Here is a 27,119-nt window from a genome sequence, read left to right as displayed (position 1 = left end):
TGGGTGTGTATCACTGAGGTAGGAATAATATAAGTTAACTTCCAGGCCTTGCGCCTGCATGACTGCTGGGGCCATTACCACAAAAGGAAAAATCTGAGTTGTCTCAACCAAGTGGGGAAATCAGTACTAAAGGTATTTGTTTCAATATGGGAAGAAAAAGTTGGAGGGATGCTAACAATTTGTTAGTTACTAAATGTTTACAAATTCAAAATGAAATAAAATCACAAATCAGGAACCTACAACTTTCTTAAAAAATGTAGAGTTAAGCATGTCTCTGTGAGCTGAAACTATTATATCAAAGAAACCACATAGTAACAGATTCAAAGGACACACAAATAGTTTAGAATGTGGAAAATAACGAACTATGAAAATTATGGAGCAACAATTTGAATTACCCTACAACACTCCCGTCTAATAAATCCCGGTTTCTTTACTGTTACGTACTTTATTAACATAGAAGCAGAGAGGATGCATGTTAACTTAGGTTTTATGAAGCATCCAGAAGTTCCACAGTACTTTACATAAGTATTTTACTTAATCCTCTGTGAGCGTCGTATCACCTCCACTGTATAAAAGCAGAAAGTGACACCCCAAAGATTCACAACTAGTTACGTAATCTGGTATAAGCAAAACTGCCCCCTGAATTGGTTGTTTCGATTGTTATGAAGATTTCCCGTGGCCCTTCCACGGATCATCTCCACCCCACTGTGTGTCAATTTCCACCGGCGTCATCCAGTTCCTTCGAACCACCCCACACATGACATGCATTTCTCCACTAAGACCACCAGCCGTCGTTCCTTGCTTCAGTTTCCGAACCCGGGGCTCCAGAAAACAGAAGGATGCGAGGAGAGTCAAGGAGGGAGTGCTCCTCGCCCCGGCCTGAAGCCTCAGAGCGTTGCCTTCGGCCCTGGTGCAGAGCAGTGGAGCAGAAACCCGGCTCCCTCCTCACCCGTCCCGGGGGACGGCCTCTCGGGCGTTTGAAAGGCTCTGGCGAGATCCAGACCGGGCCGTCACGGGGTTTCCAATGGCAAGGGGGAAATTTTCCTATAGCGGTCCTGCACCTCGCAAGTCCCCGCCGCAACCTGCGATCTAGAAGCTAGGCTGACTGTGGGACCAAGGAAAAAGCGGCAGCCACGTTACCTCCTCCAGCTCTGGCCTGGCCTCTTCCGGCCTCTCGGGGTCGCCCATCGCGCAGACTCCGCCAGAGCTGCGGAGCGGAGAGAACCGAGCGCCGCAGGCCACCTCCAACTAGGACTGGACGCAGGTGCCCCGTAGGGCTGCAGTATACGCCCCCACCCGCAGCGGCAGAGGCCCCTCCCACGCCGGCAGGCCCCGCCTCGCTCCGCTGCACCGCCCCTGCTTTCTGGTCTGCCCAGTGAGGGACTCTCGCTGCGTAGGCCTGGTCTTGCCTTCCAGCCTCACGGACTCGCCCACTCCGGCCGGCCCCGCCCCACTCCATAGCCCCGGCCCCGCCTCCTTCCTACCCAGTACGGACTCACGGGGCCTGCCCGGGCAACACCACCTCAGGGGCCCGCCTCCCCGGCTGGCCCCGCCCCTCCCTCTGCGCCCGCCCCGCCTCCCGCCTGCGCGGTGTGGGAGCTCGCCGGAGCCCGCCGGAGCCTGCCCGGTCTCGGTTCCCCGCCTGCGGCCCGAGGTACCTTCGGCCCCGCCTTCCTTGGCAACTTCGGGCTCCTCTGCCCTGGTACGGACCGGAGGTGTTTGTCACGCCAGGTCACCTCTCCACGTCGCGATTTCCTCGCAGCTCTCGCGGTGCCCCAGGAACACGGTATGTCGCGCTAACTCTCGAGACGCCAGGGAGAGAGGTCCAGGGGGCGGTAGGACCACATTCCAGAGGAGATGATAAGGAGGAAGCACCATCCTTGTGCGAAGTGGTGGGGGGAAGCCACACTATTGGGAGAAAAAACCTGCGGCACCGCCAGCAAATGAAGGGGGAGGGAACGCTGCCTTGTTTTGTATTTACCCGTCCGGCGAGAAGGGGTCCAGGGACAAGAGTGCGTGTGCGTGGAGTAGGTGGGGCGTAAGAGTGAGAGGGGAAAATGACTCAATTTAGGAAAATGCTTTGAAAGCTCTGAAATTGTTTCAACAAACTGAGCTTTTCGTAATGTTGATTGAGCTCTTACAAAGTGTCAGGCACCACCCTAAGCACCTTTTATAAATTAAGTGATTTAGTTGTGAGTATATCTCTGAAGTAGCGATAGCAATGTCCCTCATGTTGCAAGTGAAGAAACTCAGACTTAGGGTAGATAAGATTACCCACCTAGAAAGTAGTCGACTGCGCAGTCTCCTAGGCAACTGCTCGTTACAAGGCCAAAAGTTAAAGCCCTGGAGGGAGGAAATTCTCCCCCGTAACAGCAGCAGGCAGTGGCTACTAATGTCACAATAATTTGGTTGAATTACCAAGACCCGTCTCTCAGGGGAACTATCTAAACAAAACGTACAACAGAAGGAAAAAATAGTTTGATCTAAAATGAGGTGAAAGATTTGTTTAGGTAGCTTGAAGCTGAACTATTAAGCCTTGAACAACACGCACCTGTTTTGTGGATAGCTGTGTGAAGTGGGGTAAATAGGATAGAAAATTCAGCTTTGAAAGTAACTGAAAGCTCTTTCTAAAACCTGCCCTAGAGTAGGGGGTGAGTGTTATCCTTTCTGGGCAACTACCAGGGGTCAAGTGTGGAGTCACATTTTTACACATATAACCTTTAAATAATAAAATAAATTATATGAGAAAACTGAGTTTTAAAGAAGTTAGATTGTTTATCATAGGCCACATGGCAAATAAACTAAGAGCAAAAATTCTGTGATTTAATTAGTCATCAAACAAGATGTCAGATAACATATTTGCTGCTGAAGATATGAAAATGAATGAGCTTAGTGAAAATGAATATAAATTTTAGAACTATACCATAGGCATGAATTCGAGCTCCCCTGTTTATTAGCTGTGCTACCTTGGACATATTACTCAGCATCTCGACACTGTTTCCTCATTTTTAGGATAATAATAATAATTCCTTCCCAATAAGATCGTTGTATGGATTTGATATTACTTGTAAAGCACTTAGTTGGGGTGGGAAATTACTCTGGTAGCTTCCAAGTAGACTAGTAATCAGGCCATCCTAGAGGTCATAGGTCAGAAAGGTTCAGATCAAACCGAGTTGCTTGAACTTTACAATTTATTATTTCTTCAGACCAAGGAGCAAACATAATTTATAGTCCATAACGTCCAACAGTGGGCACAGAGAGCTCTCCTCCTTTGGTTAGTTTGGCAGGGAATTGGAGTGAGTGATTGAAACAGTGATTGTTAATGTGCCCGCACTCAACATGAGTAGGAGTGGGGCTAAAGGGTTCTCCTTGCTGCGTAGGTTTTTCTATGGGATCTGGAGAAGAGAAAATGAGGAAGATGCTGACACTCTTTATTCCTTGCATCACTTCAGCTTTTTTTTCTTCTACGTAGTGCAGTGGTCATAGGACCAGGGCTGCTGCAACTACAAGAGCTAGAAGCAGGAATGATTCCTAAGCAAGAAACTCTGCTTTTAAACTTGGAGTTCCCAAGGGTCTGACGGGGTAGGATGTCCCATCACCCTATCTGCCAAACTGGGGCTAACAGTGAATTCAGCTGTATTGGTTGGTGGTAAAAATAGCCCACTAGTTCTACACCTTTGTAACCTTACCTTATCGGAACTGAAGTGGGAAGGACTTGCTAGACTAGTTTTGCTGTCTGCAGTGTAGGCAAGCACAGAGGCAGAACCTAAGGTCCTTTCCAAAGGTGGAAAAGTTTGGGTATAAATGGAGAGAAGGAAATATATTAATTATGGGTAAAGGAATGAATAAATGGTTATGTAGTTAGGGATAGCCCGTATTACATTAACATACTGAAAGAGGCTTAGAGGAAGAGTTGATAGTTCCACCCTGAGTAGGTAGCGAGCTCAGTTGGTTGGAGCATCATCCCTGTACACCAAAAGATTGCGGGTTCAACTCCCAGTCAGGGCACACATGTAGGCTACAAGTTCGATCTATAGTCAGGATGCATAAGGGAGGCAACCAATTGATGTCTCTTTGTCATCAATGTCTCTCCTTGTCTGAAGTCAACAAACATATTCTCAGGTGAGGATGTATGGGGGAGGCGGGGGAAGCCCTGATTAGTGTGGTTCAGTTGGTTGAGCATCATCCTGAAAGTGAAAAGTGGCGAGTTCAATTTCCAGGCACATGCCTGGGTTGCGGATTCAGTCCCCAGTAGGGGAGGCAACTAACTGATCAGTGTTTTTCTCTCTCATTGATGTTTCTCTCCCTCTCTTCCCTTCTCTCCAAAAAAATTTTTAAAAAATCTTTTAAGAAAACATTAAAAAAAATGGTAGTTCCTTTGCTCAAATTACACCAGATGCAGGGTGAAGCCATACACCACTGACTCCTCTCCTGCTTTTGGAACCTGACACAATCAGATGGAAGCCTGCCAACCTGAGTGGCCTCACCCTGGGAGACACTTTCAGTGATGGACTGCATAGTTGTGCACTGAGTGGGATTCTAGTAATTTGCTATAATTTTTTATCTTTGTTTTGCTGTAGGTATTTGTGTTCAAAGACCAGGGGTAGAAGACTGTGATACTGTGATTTATAATAAATATATATTTGGTCTTTTCCCTGTTTATGGCACAGAGCTTTTAAAACGCTTGGAATTTCCCAAGTGATAAAAATGATAAAGGTGTCTTTTGTTCTTAATGAGGTAGCTTGTGGACTGCACCCAAGGATAGGGGCTGGTTGCCAAGGATGCCAGGTGACAGTAGTGTTGGAACTTGAGAGGTAACCCACCCTACAGCCAGGGAGGGGAGAGGGGCTGGAGGCTGAACCAAGCACCGATGGCCAACGACTTCAGTCATGCCTGTGTAATGAAGGTCTGTGAAGACCCCAAAGGTCAGAGGTCTGAGAGCTTCCAGTCGGTGAACACTTGAGATTCAGGGAGAGCAGTATACTTGAGAATATGGGAAGCTCCTCCTCCGTTCCCTATGCTTATCACTCATCTGGCTCTTCCTAAGTTCTATCTTAGTGATAAACTGGTGATCTAATAAGTAAAATGTCTCTCTGAGGTCTGCAAACCGCCCTAGCAAATTAACCAAACCCAAGGAAGGAGTCATGGGAACTGTTGTTCCAAAACAGATGTATATAGCCTGTCAGATGTACAGGTGACAAGCTGTGCTTGCAGTTCACATCTGGAGTGTGGTCTGATGGGACTGAGCCATTTACCTGTGGAAGCTGATACTGTCTTCAGGTACAGTGTCAGAACTGTGGTGAATTGTAGGACACCCAGCTGGTGTCACCGCATTGCTTGGTGGTGTGGAGGGACACTCACCTGCACCCAAGATATTAGAATTGGGTGATTAGAACCTTCAGTGACCAACTCACTTGCTTATTTACACCTCCCACAAAATTGTGTAGCCCAATACTTAGGAATGCAAGCTCCAGAATGCCTGGAGACGTGCCTCACTTCACACTTAACTAGCTGTGTAGCTGTGAGCACATTGTTTACCTGTGCCTGGATTTCCTATTCAAGAGATAGGTAATAGGCTTTATCTCGTAGAATAAAATGAATGTAAAGCACTTGACCAAGTGCCTGGCACATAAGTACTAACAAAGGTTAGTAATTGAGAGAAACTTAATCTTACAGTCACAATAGTCCAGTAATATTTATTTTCTAAGAGGTAAGATACTTTCCTTATATTTAACCTATCTTGACATGAATAAAGTCGCTTTAACTTCTGCATTAGTCAAATTAGGTGTAGAAAAGAGTTATCTGTGTGTTCATGCCTACTTACTTAGGTTAATGTAAATACTGAAGATATTTCCAAAAAGGAAAGTACTCCCTCTCACTGGTCAGGCAGTTTCTAGCCAGCACTTCTAGCCACTTCAGAGGCACTTCTAGCCAGCCGTTTATCAGGAGGAAGAACCCAACTCAGGACTTGGTGATTAATGGAAGTACTTTTCCACAGGTTGTTACCGAGGGGAATGTATACTTGTAAATACAAAGTAATGCTCTGTGGGTAGTGATTCAGAGTCACCTGGAATCCTGTTTAAGAATAAAGACTTCTGTCCTCCATGTAAGATTTACTGAATGTGAGTGTGACTGAGATGTGCATTAATTAACAAGTTCCACAAGAGAATCCTATGCCCACAGTCACATGAGAACTGCCGCAGGGGAAGGGGAAGATACCTCACTTTGTGTTTAGACCTACAAATTGCTACCTTTAAACTCACAAAAAATAGTATCTTTAGAAATGTTTAGAGCACATACTAAATAGTGAAATCATACTCTTTAAAAGCCCTCTCAAGCCTGCTCTGTAAGTTATTATGGAGTCTTTGATATTTAGATGATGTAAGGAAAGAATAAAACTTTGGAAACCCTCAGTAAAGTTCATTCTTGGTCTTCTCTTCCTAAATTTGTTTTCAAGTCTATTAGATTTAATCACTGAACAAGACCAAAAGAGAACTTTATTTTACATGACTTTATTTTACATTTAGAACCATTTTATGCTTTACTTAAAAAAAAATTCATTCTGCTTGTAATATTCCTAAAAGCATTTTAACCAAAAATCTTGATTTAGGAAGACTTGAGACATTTGCATTATTTTAAATATTTTCATTCTCTCAGTAATTATTAAAAATAAGTTCACAATTAGGGTTTCAAATGTCCTATTCATATCTAGTTTGTTCTCATTTCATATTTTATCAGCCCCATCATGTGCACACAGAAGGTCATATATAAAGTTTATCTATTGCAGACACATCATTGATCAGCTCTTAATCTAATCACTATTTCATTTACTCAGAAATAGCATTTAGACATAAAAACCAATGTCTTTGTAAAGTTACCTTTGGTTAATTTACACAAATCTAACACAGCATGTTGTGTTTTAAGTTAATACAATGAGTTGCACTATCATTTTAGTTTTTAATATTTACTATGTCAGCAGGGCTGAGAATATCATGTGGTTCAGACTTCTGAAGGAAGTTATATAATGGACGTGTAGTGCCTTTGAACATGAAAAACATCCTGAAGGCCAGGAGTCCTATGAAGGAACTGAAAGGTAGGAGAGATTCCAAAGAATTTCTCTCCTCATTTTCAACATATAAAGTGAATAGTTTAAGTCACTTTATTAAAGACTTCATGAAGAAAAGTGTTCCTTATTATGCCATCAATTTATGCTACTAACACCACAGGAATTTAGAGATACTGGTCCTAGGCTACATAATTAATGGGTCATCAAAAAGGAACCTCTCAGTTATTAAGTAGCTATTAAGTGAGTTAACTTCCTATGCTAAGTAAGGTTCCCAAAGGTCACTTCCCCCATTTGTAAAAAGAAAAGGTGGCCTGGCCAGTGCCATTCAGGAATCTCTGCTAACTGTAAAATGTGGACTCATTTTCTTGGTTTTTTTAGTCCATGTGTATATAAACTTTCAGTTCTTTAAATCAAAAAATTTTATGCACATAACTGTGTCCATGTATTGCCCTTAGTTAAAAAATGTACAACTACATAAATAAAAACTATTGTTTCTTCAATATTACTTGACATTTCTTCTGTAATTTATTTTAAAAAATGTAACAAGATACTTAAAAAAGGCTAGATACAAAAGTAGTTAAGCTGCTCACGAACATTTAAAATTTTCCAAAATGTATCTTCAATAATCATGATCTTATAAAACATTTTACAGTTATCAGAAAGTGCCCAGGCTGAGTTTACATAACTGAAATACCTTAATACAAATGTCTAGTTAGAACTGAAGTGCAGTAACCTCCTGGCTGACCTCTCATTGAAATAGGGATACAAAGGAAAAAAAAGTTGATTGTGATCAAGTATTGTGCATTGGCCCCATCGTATGTACAAAAAAGTGCCCTCACTCAAATGAACAATTACATGCAAAATATTAGTGATATCATTTAATATCCTAGAGCTCAACGCAGCCAAAATAAACCGCAATAAGTGGTTTTCATAGGTAAAGGTGATTTTATCTCTAAGATCTGAATGTCCAGAACTTTTTACAAGTTCCATATACATGATACACAATTGCAGCCAACCACAAATTAATCAAACACCATAAAAAAGTTAAAATGAAAACACAGAACATACTTAATTTTTTATTTTGAAATTCCCTATTCCCTCTATACAAGAACCTTTGCTGAAACACTTTCCACAAAGGCAGCAGTGAATTTTCAGAACATTTTACATTTTTCCCCCCTCAGCAAAAAGATAAATCACAGTGTAAATTATGTTGTTCTGCTGTCATCTTTGGCTGGGGTGCGACCCAGAAGTTGTTGACTAGCAAACCGTTATGGCCAAATGTTGCTAGTGCTCCTCAGGCCTTTATGCTACAGACTCAGCAAGGAATGTTTGCACTTAATCTCTGTAAGGTACCTCCAGGGGGTGTGACAGCACTGACTTCCATAAACTTTATAGACAAATGGAAAAAATCTACAAAATTAGCTAGTAATATTACACAGCAGTACACACTTTTTATACTCTACACAAAACCAAAATTCTTGGTCTTAATGGCGAGTAGCAATTTCTGTTTGAGAATCTGTTTAGAGGAATAGAGTGGGACGTAAAGTCGAGAAATGCACGTATTTGCAGTAGGAAGATGCTGGTCATCTGGTGGCCTTATTGTGATTGAGGGCATCGGCTGAAATCCTTCCTCACTGGCTGGCAATGATGGGCTTGATGTCCAAAAGTAAACCTGAACAGGAAATAATTACAGCTTTGGCTTTTAACAGATTCATAGTCAACCCTTAATTCTGGCAATATACACACAGAGACCCATTCTTGTGTTAAAACCTACAAAAGGATATTAAAGTATTTCAAACTGGGTTTTAATTTTTTTTCTCCGTACTGAAAAGGAAAGGTTCGGGGATAAAAGAAGAAACGGTGCCAGGTGTGCAGAGAAGTAGCTATGTTTTGGGCACTCAGCTTCTCATCTGTACTGTGAGGCCATTGGACCGAATATTCTCTAAGGTCCTTTCCAATGGCTAAACTGCCTGGAGAATCTCTTAATGGAAAAAATATACAAAGTCTTCCAAAAATTCATACAGGTTATCAAAAAAGGTTAAAAAATTCATACAAGTTATCAAAAAAATTTATTTTGCATTTTATCTACTAGCAAAACAGCCCAGTATTTTCAGTGCTACACTGTGATACACAATAACTTTATAATAGTAATCTGTACATCAAAATCCATGTAATAAGCCACATTAACATTGTTTTACTGCACACCTACTTTGTGTGACATAAGATAAATGTTAACTTCTACTTTATTTTTTACTTATATATGATAACCTAGGATATGCTTTCCTGTCATGTTTATATAGTTTTATTTTTATTAATACATACCATTCCATATTGACCCATGCATACCATTCTTTAGTGATAATTAAACACAGTGCCTGTCTCATAAGGTAAAGCTTTTAAAATCTAATACATTTTATAGTATACAACTAAACAGACAAATACAGGGTCCAGCACAAGTAACACCCTTTTTTATTACAAATCTTTTATTACAAAATCAGCATGTAATTCTGTAACATAACAATATCACACTCAAGCACATGACAAGTTCAAATTAAAACTATAAATTGTTACACCCATATTATCACCCTACCAACCTCACTCAAACAGGCCTTACTTCTGCTGGACCCTGCATATTCAGTATCTCAGAGTAACTAGGAAATCTAAATGAACTAATCTGCTATTTCCTGAAGCATAGTTTTATGAGAAATACCATTAATTCTAGAAACCGTGTAATTTGCAGGACTAATAATTCAAGAGAGAACAGTTGGGGAAACCCTATTATATTATTATATCCCTCAGCACTCAGGACAAAGCCAACAATATGTGAAGGAAAGGGAAGAGGAGAGGGAAAAGACTCCTTGATGCGCTGCTTGAGCCCCTGGAATAGATTTCATACAGGCATTTAAAAAGTGAAGCTCACAAATTAAAGCTATTGATTGGAAATACTGAGGCCTTTATAGAGAGAGATTTTGTCTTTCTGTGTCAAGACTGAAGAGTTAGCGTATTTCTCTTCCAGGAAAGCAGAAACTGCAGTGAGATTTAACTTCACTAACTGGACAGAGGAGGTGCTGATTTAAAAGCAGCAGAAAATTAAAACTAGGGAATAGATAAAAAGATATACCTTAGAATTCATACCAGATAGCCAGTCATTTCTATTTCTGTTTCTGGTAGATCTTACAGAGTATGTTGCCTGTTACAGGGAAAGGAGGTTCCCAGATTCAAAGACTGACTGCAAGTGGTATCACCCTAAGCTATTTAGGTGCTCCTGATAGCAGTGAGGACAGATATGGTATTAGGGAGTAGGACTTTAGGGTCCACAAGATTGGGAAAGCCAAAGTTATATGGAACCGATTATACCAAATTTACCTGTGGAACAATCTAAATGGAAATCACCAGGACTGTTGAACAAACTGAAATATTAATGAAGAAATACTGAAGACTTGGGACAGGGGGATGCACTTGTGTAAAGATTAAGGAGTACTAAAAGCAGGACCCTCTCCCCTCCCCAAAATAAGTTATTGCCTGAATTGAAGGCCAATGGGAAATTGCAAGTTTGTGCTTTCCTGCACAAGTAACCATCTCCCCCTTTCAAATAAAACTGGGGGATATATCTAGAAATGGGATCATTTTTATATATTGCATCAGTTTAGATTACTGAGAACTAAGGCTAGTTCAGTAAGGGAAACATTCCTCAAGTTTTTACAAGAATGTATAGTGGAGACTTCTATTTCAAGATTAAAGTACAAGTTACTTGGTTATGGATATACTCCAGGTTGGACAAAGATTCCATTGACTTTATGACAGGCTTTTCACTGTGATGAAAGTTAACATCTAGTTTCATCTTCTAAATTAGTAAGTAATAATGAGATTAAAATCATAGGTTTAATATCTACATATCACAATTAAGCTACTCTATTGCTAGTGTATAGAGATTAATCAAGATACTATACTGTTCAGATAATACTTCAGCTGTTCTGTTGCAGAAAAGCAAAACTGCCTGTTATTTGACCTCCCATAGTTTCTTTCACCAAAATTTAAATAACCAACCATTACAAGCTGAAAACAAAAGGCTGTCATACAACCATTATTTTACCATTTTATATCTTCTTCTACAAGTTTATGAACTTAACTTACAAGATCTTGCCGCTCTGTCATGCTCATCTTCTCTACTATTGACCAGAACCAGCGCTTGAACTGTAAGAGCTTCTCGGCATTTTCTCCTAAGATTGAAGAACGTATCAAATTCAATATACTCTATCAGTAGTTACATCTTTAGAGTATTTCTTATTATAAAAATGCATATATAACTAAAATGTTATTTAGGTCTAATTTTTAATACAGGAAATTAGGACCATTTGCACAATGTAAAACCTCTACAATTTATTAGTCAATCCTGACTCAAGATAACCAAGAAAAATGAACCTTCAGTCTCAAAACTGATAATCACATGACTTTAATCCCATCTGAAAGTCAGGATTCTTCTTATGATCTTAAGCCAGTGCTTCTCAAATTTTAATGAGTTTACAAACCACTTGGAGATCTTTCTAAAATGCAGATTCTCATTGACAAGGTCTACAGGGAGGAGTGGGGGAAAGAAACCAGAAATTTTGTATTTCTGCAAAACTTCAGATGCTGCTGCTGATCTGAGGATTATACCCAGAGTATCTTTAGATACATTCTTTCCCCTCCTAGCTTTTTGACTTGAAATGCAACAGATTTTTACCTCAAAAGTATTGAAAACTGTATGAAAAAGTAGCACAAAAACTATTATACAATGACATATATACTACCAAGCATGAAGAAAAAACAAGAAAATGTATCCAAATTTAACTTACTATAATTTGGCTGAAGTTGTTTGAAAAATAAAGGGGAAAAAATTGGCACCTTCAATGTATGCAATAATCTTGGGCTATAAGTATAATCCTCTCCTAATAAGCTTCTTGGAGTTTATGGTGTTTTATTGTATAGTCACAGCCATGAAGTCTATTCCTAGACTACAGGACTCTGGAAAGAAAGAGCTGCAGCAAACCAAGCACTGAAGGTAAATGTTATTCTAGGGAGGTTATCCCCACCTCTCTTTACTCTTTTTAGATTCTCCGTGTGTTTGTGTGCTGCCATGTCTTTGTAAGTGCACTTTGGGCAAATACCATGCAGTCCAAATCTTCAGAGAGTTTAGGAGACATAAATCAGGAAAGTTCAATGGAATTGTCACATGCATTGTTTTTTCTTATTATATATAAAATCCTTTTCACACAGTTGCTCACTACAAAGAATTTTTACAAACCATATATTCTTTAAAATCTAGAAAAAATAAGCAATAAAAGTCTAGTACTGAGCCATCGTCATTCAATCATATGTTAAAAAAAAACAACAAAACTTTTAAGCATCTGAGTAATTACAGCATTTCCAAAGCCCTATAAACATATCTAAAAATCAGAAACTCAGAAAGTGCTGACTGACCAAACTATCTGTGTAGATTATTCCTTAAATAAACATTTCAAAAATTTCATACCTGATTCATCATTGAAAGAGGTAAAACTGATCAGCATTTGCACATTAACTTCACCACAGCCATTTACCAAAAGCCTAAAATCTTCTGCTGTTAAATCTTCTAATGAGTTTTTTGGAAGCACATCCAGTAGACCTTTCCTCATTGCCTAGAGAATTTTAAAAAGTATCCTTTTATTATTATTGGTATTTTCTATGTAACCTTTATTGTTGTTAAAGCCTAGTATCTAATTTTAGCAGCTTCTCTCTAAAAATACTAGTTCCCCTTTTAAACCAGAGAGAAAAACATTAAGTTCTGCATTTTTAATTTCTTATTAGTAGATTCAAAAGAGGGGCAAAGGGAGGAGTAATCGATAGGCTTCATTTCAAAGGTGAAGTAGTATTACACAGCAGTCATTAACTGAAGCAAATTCTTAAATTGTGTTGACAACAAAGAGGGTAGTCATTAAATAAACAAAAATAGCCTCATCTGTCAAATGTGCTATCCTGCCAACATCCTAGGGTAGGTCTTAAAATGACAAAACAAACTTCCCCAACACAAACCCAAAATCTAGAAGCTTACTGAGAAATAATTACCACAGGCCAAGAACTGATCTAAGCACCTTACGTGTATTAATTCATTTAATCCTATCCTCATCTTTCAGAGGAGGGAAGCAAGGCACAAAGAATGTAAATAGTTTGCTCACGTCACATCTCAGCGCTGCAGCCATGACCGGAACCCTGACAGCAGGGCTCCAGAGCCTGCACAATTATTCCCAGTGCAAGGACCAGAGACATCTGACGCTGCCAGTCCTAATCTACATAGACATTTTCCCTAGAAGGGGAAAGAGTCAATGTAGCAAGTTTGATGTTGTGCTTTAGAAGGGCTTGATTGGCCCTTGGCTGGTATCCAGAACTTGGTTTTTGGAATATTGCCTACATGACTATCTAATGTGGCTGTTTGGAATGTCTCTAGCAATGAACCCTGCTGTACAACTTGCCCAGACTATTTGTGCATACAGTGTGGTTTAAGATGAACAAGTGCTTCCCTCTGGGCGTCTGATCTCGGTAATCATGGCTGGTTGTGAAGGCAGGAGGAATATGCTTATGGGACTGGCCTCTAGTTAAAAATACGAGACTGACTCCTAAGCAGGCTTCCCGAAGCACAAGCACTGCATGTGTTGCTCTAAATCACTGCTAAAGGAAGAAGTGTGTTCTTTGACAACCCACACCCAGCGAGAGAACTAGGAAAGCCTGCACACCTTGCTGAGTCCTTTCGCTCTAAGCCATAACCATGAGCACAACTGCCTCTGAGCCCTAGATACAGTACATCTAGTAAGTCAATGAAAGTATGAGCAGTTGTAGATCCCCAAACAGTCATGTCAGTCCCACGAGCACCCTTTCCAAACTTTTGCCCATAAAATTAAGTTTCTGATGATCGTGTTTTTTCCAAGTAGTTTCACCTCAAGAAAGTGAGTAATAGGCCTGGATTTGGGTGTAATTTACATTATAAATAAATTCACTTTGGTTTAAAAATTTTGACCTTTTATAGGCAAGCTGAATATACCATGAATTAGTTTGCCACGCAGGACGACACATACAGCCTCTTCAGATCAAGTAACAGTTTTTAGAAAACACTTACGTGTAATGGCTGTTCTGCAACTACCAACATTCTGTGCTCTGCATATTTCCGTACATATTCATACACATTCTGAGGAGTCACTGGTATATTTACACCATTAGGAATAAGTTCAACCTGTGAAAAAATTCAGCAGTGCCATTTAAAAAGCTTGCTTAACAGTGCATGAAACAATTTCCTAAATTTTTAAACCCAAGGACAATTCTGTATCTGGCAAGTATCTAAGAAATACAAACCTTCTGGCCTAAATAAGTACAAAAAACTCTTCTCATTCTCAATCTCTCTGTTTCTCTCCCCCACTCCCTCTCTCTCAGTTTCTGTTAATCTCCTGGGTTTTTTTCTCTGTATTTGTGTATGTCTCTTTCTTTCTTGGCTCCTATCTAAACTGTTTCTACATAAGACAAACACAACAGACTAACCAAATTTTCTTGCCAGAATCAGAAAACTACATAATTGGTTTTACCTGTCCTCCACCCTCTTCTTTACACAGGTCAATTGCAAATGCCAGATCCATCGCTGAGAAAACAGCATCAGCATCTGAACTCTGAGAAGCAAGGATAAGTTGCCGCAAACTCTCATACATCACAGGGTCAAAAAACGCAAAATCATGCCAATTGACCTAAGAAAGTAATCATATGAAAATTATGAAAGAAGTATCTTTACTGGATTCATCAGTAAACTGAAATCTATGATAAAGAATAATCTGAAGTTATAATGATGAAAAATAATCTTCCATTACATACAACTGATTTAAAGAGGAAACATTTAATACATCTTTGGTTCTGATAGCATATTTAATTTTTAAAGTATGAAAAGTATTCAAATATTTTTTCATAATATTTCAAGAATATTTAAGAATAGTTTGAAAAATTCAAAATCAAAGTATAATTTTTTTAAGTTTCAAAATAACACATTTGTAAAAACCAGCACTAATTATTAAACAGTGATTATGCTGAGCAACACTGGTCCTAAAGTAAATATGCATCCTGTTTATCTTGACAATAATTTTAAAATAAAGATTACTAATTCATGATAAATCTGACACTCAAAGGAATTCAGTAATTTGCTAAGATCAGGTCATTGGGTTAAATCTGTAATCTATTTAAGTCCATGATCTTTTCTATAAACCTTGTAACCCTGTTAAAGCTAGACATACCAATGCTTGTAGGTTGCTAAACTTTAATTCCAGTTCTTCCTTGCACAAGAACACGTTATAGCTAGACTACTTTTAAGAATTCAGTGGAGCCCTAGCTGGTGCGACTCAGCGGATTGAGCATGGGCCTGCAAACCCAGGGGTTGCTGGTTCCATTCCCAGTCAGGGCACACGCTTGGGTTGTGGGCCAGATTCCCAGTTGGGTGCATATAAGAGGCAATCACACACTGATGTTTCTCTCCCTCTCTTTCTCCCTTTCTTCCCCTCTGTCTAAAGAAAAATTATTTTTTAAAAAATTCAGTAGAGTCAGTCTACGGCCATACCATCCTGAATGCGCCCCATCTCATCTGATCTCTGAAGCTAAGAATTCAACAGAGTCAAAATTTGTGGGCTTTTTTTAACAGAATAATATTTATATCATAATACAACACTGCTGTATTAGTAGAAAACAATAGTGGGTTTGATTAAAGAAAATGCTTGAAAATGATTTACAATGGCTCTAATGCTTAAAAATTTAATATTAAAATAATGCCATAAACAGTATGCTAGTTTGAAAAATAACTAAATAAAATTTTAAAAAAAAAGAATTCACAAATGAAAAAAAAACCGTATGCTAGTATATAATTATTTTACAAAAGACAATTTTTGCAATTGCAAGGGCAGTTTGGTTCTTTTAAAATCACTTACTTTTCTACCAAGCAACACTTTAATCACATGTCTGTTCAATGTGATAGGGCATAGTTCATTCTGTAACAGACAGAGTCCCAGAATCCTAAAAGCAAAAACAAAAATATTTACATTCAAAAACGATTCTAGAACATGTATAACCCCTCACATACATATATAATATACATACAGTATTTTGAGAAACTTTCTATAGCCTCATTTCTAATCAGTATGGATTTGAATATATACCTATTTTTAAAACTAACGTATTTTACAAAGTCTGATCAACTGAAATTCTTAAAAACTTGAAACATAAGATTGGGGTATTTTACCTGCCAATGTTTCGGAAACAATTCAGCCTTGCCTCTGTGTTTTTGCCTGGTCGTGGAGTGTAAAACCCCCGTTTTCCGGGTTGGTGGAACAAAGGGGCGTTGTCGTCACCGTCATCTGTGTCATCCAGGTCCATGTCCACGACACTCCGACTGGAGCCGTGACGCTTCCGGTTTTCCTAACAACAGTATCAGAAGTTGAGTCCCAAGATTAATTTTAAAAACAAAACATACAAAGTAGTCATTCAAAGTGAAATCTGGTAAGTAGGCCAACATTCATATTTAAATGTATGTGTACAACACACTAAAGGCACACTTTGTAACTCATCCTTTGAGAACTGTGATGTACAAAGCTTGTGCCATGTAGGTCTGTAAGTTCTCTGTTCAGGTAAATTAAATCACATAATGAAACTCGGGTAGCTCCTTCTACCTCCATTCCTTAAAAGGCATTTTCACTGGATGTAGAATTCTGGGCTGATAATTCTTAAAGCATTTTTAGGATGATGTTCCATTGTCTTCTGTATCAGAGTTTTTGACGAGAAATTCAGTGTTTCAAATCACTGTTAGTCTCCGTGTAAGGCACTGCTGACTTGTCGGTTTTACAAAAGTTTGACTGGACGTGGTTCTCTTTCAGTGTATCCTGTTTACAGTTCACTAACCTTCTTCAATTGATTAGTCTGTCTTGCATCAAAGTGGGGAAGTTTCAGCTATTATTTCTTCAAATATCTTTTCTATCACAAGCTCTCTTTTCTGGGTACTCCAATGACATGAATAGTTAATCATTCATGGCCCCCCCCAAAATTGTTTGAAATCTGTTTTTCAGAATGGATAATTTCTAACTCTCTTCAAACTGACCAATGCTTTACTGTCATCTTCATTCTGTTACTGGCCTCTCCAGTGCAGTTTTTTTTCAGGCAGTGTACTTTTAACTCTGAAATTTTCTTTTCATTCTCTGCTTAGAACCTCTATCTTGTAATTCCTTGGTGTTTTTGATAATTCTAACAACTGGGTCATCTTGAAGTAGCTTCTACTGGTTCTTTCCCTGGGAAAACTGGTCAGTGTTTCCTGGTTCTTTACATGTTGAGCAATCTGGAGTGTATCCTGGACTTTGAATATTAAGTTGTGAAAGTTAGGGTCTTGTTAGGGAATGTTGACGTTTTGGCTTCAGTAGGCAATCAACCAGGTCAGCTTCAGACCGGAAGTGACACCTTCTGTGTGCAGTGGTTCTAACACCAAGTTCCTAAAGTCAATTTTATTACTGTACTATTTAGGGCCTATTCTGCATATTCACCACTTCACATCGTCTTGGACTCAAGACAGTGGTTTATATGATAGGTTAGCTCTCAAAGCCTTTGCTCTACCTTCCAGTTCAGGTGGAGTAACAGTGACCAGCGTACTCTCCCCTCCTTGAAACAATGCCATACCACCTGTTTTTCAAGTTTTGATTTCCCTCTCCAATCTGGGTGTTACTGCCTACTTCTCAGGATCCCCAAACAATTCTATTTTGTATTTTGTCCAGAGTTTTTAGTTGTAAGCAGTGCAAGAGATAAGATACTGGTTTTGCTCCATCTTGGCTGACAATGAAGTTCTCAGGCAGCTTCAGAAGGAAATGCATTTATGCACTAGAAAGCCTTTTTAACTGCTATACTGAGCGTCACATTCTGTCTGCTGCTTTGACACTTAGCACCACTTTGAGAAATAAGCTCTAGGATTGCATATTACCTCTCCTTCTCTGCTATTAATTCATGACATCTCTAAATTAAAGCTTAATTCAGGCTGTGCTCAAACAGAGGCAGCCAGTGAGTAGGGTTACACTGAGCCCTAATTAAAACCAATCTATTTACCTAAATCTGTTTATGACATCTTTGTTTTTTTCTTACTATAACCAAGCATTTTACTTATAAAGGCATAATTTCTTCATTAATATGGCTTTCCTCCCTTTCTGTAATTCAGATTAACTCATTACTAGTTCACCTACAAAGTATCTCTTACCTGTACCTTTTCTGAGGAGTCTAATAATCCGAGATCCAGGATACTATCAGCTCCATTTTCCCTAAAAACAAATAAAAAGCCTTTCACATTCCAGATAACTGAAACTTCTCAAATTTAGTGTAGAAAAAAAACATTTGAATTCAAATTTATAAGAATGTATAAATACATTTAAGATTTTAAGTAAATAAATATCTGGGGCACTTGCTAGTCTTAATGCAGAGAAGTCAGTAATATATACAAAAAAGCACTAGATGTCCCATCTATGATTCAAGATAATGAGCTAAAGTCTAAGACAAAATAAACATGGTCTTCACAGAGGTGCTGAAACTTACGCTTGGGGGAGCATTGTGAAGAGCAGGAAAATGTTCAGAAAGCAATTACAATGGGAACTAAAGGGTTTTAATTTAAATTTTTTTGTGTTGTATTTTCCCCATTACTACTTGTCCCTCTTATGCCACCCCCAGCAATCACCACTCTGCTGTCCATGGGTCTTTCCTCCTTTTTGCTCGATCCCTCCACCCTCTCCCTCCTCCAGAGCTGTCTGCCTGCTCTCTATCTGTGAGTCTGTTTTGCTTGCTAGTTCAGTTTGTTCATGAGATGGAATTAAATTCTTTAGTGTATTATTCCAGAATACTATTAACTTTACTATTCACTCATAAAATTAGGTGACGAAGGCAGTCAATATTATATATTATTTGCATTACATAGAAAACACCACTGAATTAGCAAACCTTACATATATTTACAAAAACTCTTATCAAATAGATATATCCTCTCAAGTTTCTCTCTAATAGTCTGAGCTGTATCACTGTGCTAATACCTCCAGAGACACAAAAGAGGATATAATAGTACACAAAGTCTAGAAGAAAAATAGTAATAGCAAAAAAAAAAAAAAAAAACCTTCTAGCAATAGTCTTTGGCTTGGTCCACTCAAAGTCTCTGAAACAGGGGAAGTGACTGTTAGTGCCAGTGCTTAGCCTATCTGCTTTCTACCTGTAATCTAAGTTCCTCATGACTGGGGAGAAAAAAAGATTTTCATCTAAAATAACGAACACCTCAAAGCCTCGAACAATCAGAGTAGCCCCAGGACAGAAGGCGTATCTTCCTAATGTCATCTGTCAGCTTGGAAGAAGGGTAAGTAATATATGTTACATGTTTAAAATAAAACTTTCATATTGAAACAAATATATTACCCAGTGGGAAAGCAAAATCTTGCATGGATTAAGATAAATCAGGAGGCCTAAGTGAAATTGCACGCTTATGGCAAGAACTTAGGGATTACGCCCTAAGGGGGTACCCTGATGGATAATTTGAGATGTACTTCTTACAATTTCTAAATATCAGGTACATAAGGGACTGCTAAAACTCTTTATAATACATATGAAACTCAGATGTCTCAATCATGGATTTTAAGCCATCTCTTAAAAAGCCATTTGAAGTCTTGTGCTGTATAGTATAAATTCTAAGACATGGTGGCATCCACAGCCTCCTAATAAAGTAGGTGATGCCGAAACGGAAATGCTTTCCCAACTGTACACATTACCGTCCGTGCGCAATAATGAGCTCCATGGCCTCATCCACTCTTGCTCTCAGAGAATCTTCACTTGCTAGAAGGAGAAGCAACTGGGCTGGGGATAATTCCAACAACATGCCCGTGATTTTACTTGCAAATGCCTGTAAATGATGAATAAATGTTAATTGCCCCTACTCTCTGAAACGTCTTGTCTAAATCAATCTTACCCCTAACCACAAAAAAGAAAAAATGTGTAAGAAATTTAGATAACAATTCAGAAATTTCTGAACCAAGAGGGTATTTTATTAAACTAGAAGTTCAACTATAGAGAACTTCGGTAAGGAATGAATGGTCCATGCAGTAGCACAGTCTTGTTAAATCTTACTTAATATTTGTATGGCAAGACTTTTTATAATGCCTTTAATATTCATGAGTAAATGTACAAATACTCAATTTGCATGTTTTTATTTCCTATCAGGATGCCAGAAACATTTCTTTCGTTTAGGTTAGAAAAAAAAGAGGGGTTGGAAGAAGTGAAGGAGGAAGGAAAGAGAAAACGATGCCTACACTGAAGGCTAAGGATTTAATGAAAGAAATATAACTGGGTTTCTCAGTTTTATTATTCTTTTGCTACATCATATACATATAGTTATGTATAAAGACAGACAAAAATCACATCCAGTTTGTTTCATATTATGAAAGAAACCTGACAAAACATTCAAAATAAAAATATTGCAGTATTTTATCAGCAGTGAAGTACAATATTCACAATGTATTCTAGCTACAGGTTGATAACAGATAAAAATCTGCTTTAGAATGTAACAATAATTTATGCAAATAAGGGTACAAATAAATACAATGGACAGAGAATTTTTTTAGCACAGGCAGAATGCGAAGACAGCATAGGTGGGAAAACCGAACAGACTTCAAGCTATACACAGTTACCCTCCAGCAAACATGTTCCCTCCTAAGTTTCTTTCTTACCACAGTCCTCAACCACACGGCTTGCCAGGAGCACACAACTTTCTAAAAATACCAACTTTAATTCAAAAACAAAAATGCTGCACAGCCAGTTAAGTGGCAGCTAAGTGCACTGTACATACTGGTTGCATCGCTTGCACACGGGGATAAAGCCTTTCTCCCAGTGCCTGACGATGTGCTGGCAGAGGATCAGGGTCATCACTAGGGTTCCCTTCAGAGGCTGGCCTGAAGGGTCTAGTGTCGATGGAAAGCTGTCTTCTAAAGTCTCTGAAAGAAGAACAAAGCTATTATGACTTCATTTCCTCTGTCTGCAAAATGAAAGTATCGGTACAACTGGTAATGAGGTTGGAAAACCAGAGCATATAGGTTGGTCCAGGTATGGCACCCCAAGGTGGTGAAATGCCTAAACAGATGACAGTTGGGAAATACGGATTTTCTACATTTTGTCACTTGAAAATCTATACATTCACAATGCATAGTTCAATTAGAGTCTAAGGGAGTAGGCCCTTAAAATACCATAATCAAGAACCTACCCATAGTTCTTAAGAGATTTTAGTCAAAAGTAAAACGCCAATCATCCTAATAGGAAAAAAATTAAAAGGTTTAAATAACATAATTGCCACATTTATAATTTTAAAATAAACATAAGAATGTTATGAAGTTAAAAGTTTCAAAAAATTAAGAGCTTGAGAATGATAAATAAAAAGCAAATATAATTCAACTGCCCTTGAGTTTTTAAAGCAGAACATTTTAATAACAGTTGGTTAGACTGTTTTTAGTTATTATGTATATATGCAAATATTAACTTTCATTTTCTAAAAAATAGTTCATAATTGAGATTCTTTTATTTACAGGACTACCTTCAACTCATTCAAAAAGGTAGAATTCAAGAAAAGTTACAAAATTATCTTACCTGTCCCGATCTCTCCGAGAGCCGGCTCGCAAGCCACTGCTCCTCCTCATTTCCCTCTCTCTCTCCCTTTCCCGATCCCGCTCTCCTCTGTTCCTTAATCTCTGCATTAAACCTGGAAGAAAATAGAAAATACACTTTGTCTCCATGAATGTAAATATAACAACTTTAAAGTCAATGTGAGGACAAGACCAAATATAGTAAGACATGACAGCCTTAGCTCATCTTCCTCACCATCTGGGTGTCTTTCTTTCACTCTCCCTAATGTATCTGGCATGTAATGGACATTCACTCAGTATTTGTTTAATGAATTTTCCCCTTGTCATGTCAAAGCTGTGGTAGCAACCAGGGTTATGTTATTTTCACCATAAATAATGCTGAGATTTCTTATAGCATTAGAACCATATTTGAATCTCTTCTCTATTATTGGTACTTGGTTTAAAGACTAAAGAAAGTCAAATGGTGAAACTAGTGATGTAAGGCTGGGGTACACACTCAATCCTTTCTACAGTTCATTCAGCCTGTGCGGCAGTGGTTTTACAGAACCGCAGTTACGCACAGTGGAACCTGGGCTCTTGGACTAAATTTGTTCCAGTAAACCCTTTGAGAAGTAATCTGTTTGAAAACCAAATCTTCTTTGTCGCCTGCGAAATGTGTGACTGATCACACAAGCATCGCCATGAAAGGACCGCTGGGTAGAGAACCAAGACCCGAAGTTTTGTTAGACAACAGAGACGTTTGTTTCCATGAGCAACTTGGTTGAGAACTGAACTGTTCGAGAACCAAAACATTTGAAAACTGAGGTTTGACTGTCTATCTACAGTCTAGGTAAAATACAGGATTTTCTTGTAATTCCCTCTCCCTCAATTACTTTATTCATCAACCTACAAAACTGAAAATATTCCGCCCCTACTTTACATGAATTGCCAATTGTCACCTAGTAAGGCTTTTATAATTTTCACACACATTTTACTTTGCTAATTGTAATCCTGAAAATTAGGCAAGGGTTCTAATCCCAAAGTGTTGATCCCCAAAGGAGGTAAAGAGCTTGCACCAAAATGAAAATAGAAATCTTATTATCAAAAACCAGTCTTGCTCTATTAAACAGTGAGGTTAGTGACATATCATCAACCAATTTACATTTGGTTGCAGGCTCCATTATCTCATTAAGAACCAGTAGCAACTCTACAAATCATACTTTTAATAGTGCTACTCTAGAGAACAGTATTTTTTTTTCAGGTATCTGTCCCAGTATAACACAAGAGTGGAAAATACTGCAATCTGCTTGGTGAACATTTATATTTCCATGGATCTTATAAACTCCACTCCCAAACCTATAACAACTGAGATGAAACACTCAAAAACATAAAGATTAAGGAAAATAAATGTGGCAGTAAAACAGCAAAGTGCTGATCTGTGGATCAGAATACTTTAAACAAGATTAAATCATACTCTAGAATGAAAGTATATATATAACCACAATTATTGTTGTTTCAATCAAATAAGGAAAGATCTGTATGATGCTTGTTACCTGTAGGGTACTTACTTGTATGAGTGCCTTTGTTGGCATTTTGGATGCAATCTAGATTTGGCAGTTTTTCATTTGACAAAAATGCTTGTGCGATGGCTGTGTAAAAACTTCGTGCTACACCACTGCCCTCTCCTGGCTCATCCTTAAACGTGACTTTTACTCTGTGCACCGCCATTGGTGTTGTAGCACATCTTCGACCAAAGTGATTATTAAGCTGCCTCATGGTCTGCTGAATAAGAAGATCCCGATCCCGGTCGACCTGTTGAAACATATCAGAAAGTAGTGAATTCAGCACTGGAAACTACCCTGAAAATTTTCTATGCAAAATCTGAAAATCTAATTTTAGCCTTTTCTTGATAACCTAAATAATTACAAAGTGATCTGGGTTCTCAGAAATGTACACATTCCAAATAAACAACATTCTAAAGCACATAATGTTTTATGTCTCCAAGGGCACAGCTCAAGTAATCAGCTTGGGTGATAGGGGAGCTATGTCACTGGACCCCACCAGACACCTAGTATATTACAGGCCACGCTACCAAGACAGGGAGTCACAGCAGCTCTACCCAACACATTACAAACACAGGGAGGCTGCCAAAATAAGGAGACAAAGAAACGCGGCCCAAAAGAAAGAACAGATTAAAACTCCAGAGAAAGAACTAAACAAAATGGAAATAAGCAATCTACCAGATGCACAATTCAAAACATTGGTTTTAAGATTATTCAAGGAACTTAGTGAGGACCTCAACAGCACAAAAAAAAATCCAGTCAGAAACGAAGGATACACTAACTGAAATAAAGAACAATTTACAGGAAATCAGCTGTAGAATGGATGAAGCCGAGAATCGTATCAATGATTTGGAACATAAGGAAGCAAAAAACAACCAATTAAGAACCACAAGACGAGACCTGGCTGGTGTGGCTCAGTGGATTAAGCGCCAACCTGTGAACCAAAGGGTCACTAGTTCAATTCCCAGTCAGGGCACATGCCTGGGTTATGGGCCAGGTCCCCAGTGCAAGGCTTGTGAGGGGCAACCACATATTGGTGTTTCTTGCTCTTTTTCTCCCTCTCTCTAAACACAAATAAATAAAATCTTAAACACACACACAAGAAGAAGAGGCCCCAAAACAAAGATAGTGTACACAGGCTCTGAGACAACTTCAAGTGTTCCAACAATCACAGGGGTGACAGAAGAAGAGAAAGAGCAAAAAACTGGAAATTTGTTAGGAAAAAGAATAAAAGGAAACTTCCCTAATTTGGTGAAGGAAACGCAAGTCCAGGAAGCACAGTGAGTCCTAAACAAGACAGATGCAAACAGGCCCACTCCAAGACACATCATAATTAAAATGCCAAAGCTTAAATGTGAAGAGATTATCTTAAAAGCAGCAAGAGAAAAGCAGTTAGTTACCTACATGGGAGTTCCCATAAGACTGTTAAACTGATTTCTCAAAAAAAAAAAAAAAAAAAATTTGCAGGCTAGAAGGAATTGGTAAGAAATATTCAAAGTCATGAAAAGCTTGCTCTACCCAGCAAAGATATCATTTAGAACTGAAGGGCAGATAAAAAGCTTCCCAGCCAAGAAACTACTAAAGGAGTTCATCATCACCACACCATTATTATATGAAATATTAAGGGACTTAAGAAAAAGTAAGATCAAAACTGTGAATAACAAAATGGTAATAATAAACACATACATACATATCAACGGTTCAATCTAAATATAAATAACAAAGCAAACAAGAACAACAGGGACAGAATCATGGATACAGAGAGCGTTTTGATGGTTGACAGATGGGAGGGAGTTAAGAAGTGCAAATAGGTAGTTACAGAATAGCCATGATGTAAGTTTGTGCAGTACAGGAAATGGACTAGCCAAAAAACTTACAAGCGTGACTCATGTATATAAACAAAGGGGTGGAGATTGCCTGTGGGAATGTGGGGTGCTGGTTGGGGAAGGGCAGAGGGGGAAAATTTGGGACAACTGTAACAGCATAATCAATAAAATATAATTTAAAAGGAAAACAAAATGAAACAAAAGAAAGGTTTTGGAGGGTGGAGGACATTGTAAAGAAACAACAACAGGAATGGAAACTAGGTTTCTCCAAATACATCTTCTTTGTGTAATTGACCCTGCAACACTGTAGATATCTTTCATTAATTAGGAAATAAAAGAACTAACTTAAAAAAAGTAATCCCTAAAAACTAAAAGCAAAATGAAACAAAATGTCCTAATTTGATGGAGATAGTAACAAAAACCACATAGATACAAATTATTTCAATTTTAACTTTTCAATTATTTAACTTTAAAATAAAGTAATGTGACCATACATTTCCCAACTGAATACGCTCTAAGGACAAAAAACTGTGAATCTTAAGCTATTTTCAATAATCCTTTTGTGGTACTGTTGACATGATTCTAAGACTGCTGTGTGTGCTGTGGGATAAAAGCAAATAAGGGGTTTTATTAGCATTGTTGGGAATTTGGATATTCAGTTTGGAAGAAAGGAGATAAAGACTAAGGTGAAAATAAAACAACCTAGTGGTCCTTCATCTGTAATTTGATTGAGATTATCAGTATGAATTTATGAGGTAATCATCATCATCACAATCTTCTTCTTCTTCTTCTTTTTTTTTTTTTGGTAAGGAACATTTTCTACCTCTCTCCACTAAAAAAGCCTAGAAGCAATGACCAGTCTAGGAGGCGGGAGTGACCCAGATTAGACTACAAATATAATTCAGAATCCAATTCCCCACTGAAAGGAACAAGGGCTGCTTGAAGAAATGACTGCCCTAGTCGGGCTGTGACAGGAAATATACTTGATGAGACGTACCAAAACTAAGGAAGGTATCAAAGATCCCTGGAGTCAGGTCAAAAGGACTCAGGGGCCAAAAAGGAACCAGACTCCTAGTCCAAAAAGAGACTATCTCAGGATCAATTGGAATAATATCCTCAATGACATGAAACACATCAAAGACATTTAAATCCATGTGTTTATAATACTTAAAAAAAAAAACTCATTGATCATCCAGAGAGGACCCTCAGAAACGAACTACAGAGATAGCCACTACTCTAAGTGTAATTACCATTTATTTTCTTTAAACTCTATACAGCACATAACCCTAAGCAAGATTGTTAATTTTTGTTTTTATACTTCATATAAATGGCATACTATACGTATAGTATAAGAAAATCTGAATACCTTTACCTCTAGTGATAAATCTCTTGACTGCTGATTTCTCAGTTTTTCCATTTCTCTACGGAATTTTGATTCTTTTACCTCAAAACCACCCAATTCGGTTAGGATCTTAAAAAAAATGCATGACAGAATTATTCTCTGAAATACGTTCTTATAGACAAAGTAGAACTTAAAGCGCTGAAACTACATACCGATCCAGGTTCTGCTCCAACGTCTTCCATGAACACCCTGCCGAACAGCTCTAACGACAGGCGCCAGCGTCCCAGCAGCATGTCGTGGGAAATAACCATCCCCATGAAGCTGCACTGGGGCCTGGAGGAGGTTTAAGGGGAGAGTGGAAAGTCAGCCAACTCTAACACTTTCTGACTTTTGGCCAATGACAGTAACTTACTTGATCTTTTAGTTTTCTGAGGTTTTAAATACTTCAAACCACATCTTCTCTAATGAACTTTCTGTACATACTCATTCCTCACAGGACATCTCATTTTTACTCCATTTTTCCTTCTGTCCGTTATGTAACGATATATACCCAGGCTGCCTCATATCTTCATCTTTCATCTGACCTCCTTTTCTTCAAGTACAATGTCTGTCTCCATCTAGGTGACTCCCAGACCCCTCTCTACTTCACTTCCACAATAAACCAGAATTTCCACT

At 38.5% G+C, this 27,119-nt stretch overlaps 2 protein-coding genes and 1 long non-coding RNA gene across 11 annotated transcripts in view; 1 reads left to right on the top strand and 2 right to left on the bottom strand.

Annotated features, from left to right (window-relative positions):
- RRM2B (ribonucleotide reductase regulatory TP53 inducible subunit M2B) overlaps nucleotides 1-1,300 on the bottom strand; it is a 28,652-nt gene extending 27,352 nt beyond the window's left edge. For both annotated transcript variants that reach the window (XM_037133392.2, XM_037133391.2), the window contains exon 1: nucleotides 1,141-1,300. In XM_037133392.2, coding sequence (XP_036989287.1) covers nucleotides 1,141-1,188 — 48 coding nt within the window. In that variant the 5' untranslated portion in view covers nucleotides 1,189-1,300. The remainder of the gene's footprint in view (nucleotides 1-1,140) is intronic.
- Nucleotides 1,301-1,600: 300 nt separating this feature from the next.
- On the top strand, nucleotides 1,601-14,771 carry LOC119040378 (uncharacterized). Its single transcript, XR_005080843.2, has 3 exons — nucleotides 1,601-1,786; nucleotides 12,035-12,107; nucleotides 14,683-14,771. It is a non-coding gene; the product is annotated as an uncharacterized LOC119040378 (long non-coding RNA).
- The window catches only part of UBR5 (ubiquitin protein ligase E3 component n-recognin 5), a 121,094-nt gene continuing 102,101 nt past the window's right edge, over nucleotides 8,127-27,119 (bottom strand). For 4 of the 8 annotated variants that reach the window (XM_037133342.2, XM_037133348.2, XM_037133343.2 and 1 more), the window contains exons 46-59: nucleotides 26,657-26,777; nucleotides 26,469-26,573; nucleotides 23,283-23,526; nucleotides 21,740-21,851; nucleotides 20,949-21,093; nucleotides 19,876-20,006; nucleotides 18,333-18,393; nucleotides 16,344-16,519; nucleotides 16,033-16,117; nucleotides 14,656-14,811; nucleotides 14,196-14,309; nucleotides 12,579-12,723; nucleotides 11,201-11,286; nucleotides 8,127-8,738 (exon numbers count right to left, since the gene is read on the bottom strand). In XM_037133342.2, coding sequence (XP_036989237.2) covers nucleotides 8,526-8,738; nucleotides 11,201-11,286; nucleotides 12,579-12,723; nucleotides 14,196-14,309; nucleotides 14,656-14,811; nucleotides 16,033-16,117; nucleotides 16,344-16,519; nucleotides 18,333-18,393; nucleotides 19,876-20,006; nucleotides 20,949-21,093; nucleotides 21,740-21,851; nucleotides 23,283-23,526; nucleotides 26,469-26,573; nucleotides 26,657-26,777 — 1,894 coding nt within the window. In that variant the 3' untranslated portion in view covers nucleotides 8,127-8,525. The remainder of the gene's footprint in view (nucleotides 8,739-11,200; nucleotides 11,287-12,578; nucleotides 12,724-14,195; nucleotides 14,310-14,655; nucleotides 14,812-16,032; nucleotides 16,118-16,343; nucleotides 16,520-18,332; nucleotides 18,394-19,875; nucleotides 20,007-20,948; nucleotides 21,094-21,739; nucleotides 21,852-23,282; nucleotides 23,527-26,468; nucleotides 26,574-26,656; nucleotides 26,778-27,119) is intronic. The other 4 variants (XM_037133344.2, XM_037133347.2, XM_037133345.2 and 1 more) reach the window with 3 other exon arrangements.

This window comes from Artibeus jamaicensis, unplaced genomic scaffold, assembly GCF_021234435.1.
Source record: "Artibeus jamaicensis isolate MK-2021 breed Jamaican fruit bat unplaced genomic scaffold, CSHL_Jam_final scaffold_916, whole genome shotgun sequence".
NCBI classification, from domain to species: Eukaryota; Metazoa; Chordata; class Mammalia; order Chiroptera; family Phyllostomidae; genus Artibeus; species Artibeus jamaicensis.
This window is presented reverse-complemented; position numbering and strand designations above follow the sequence as displayed.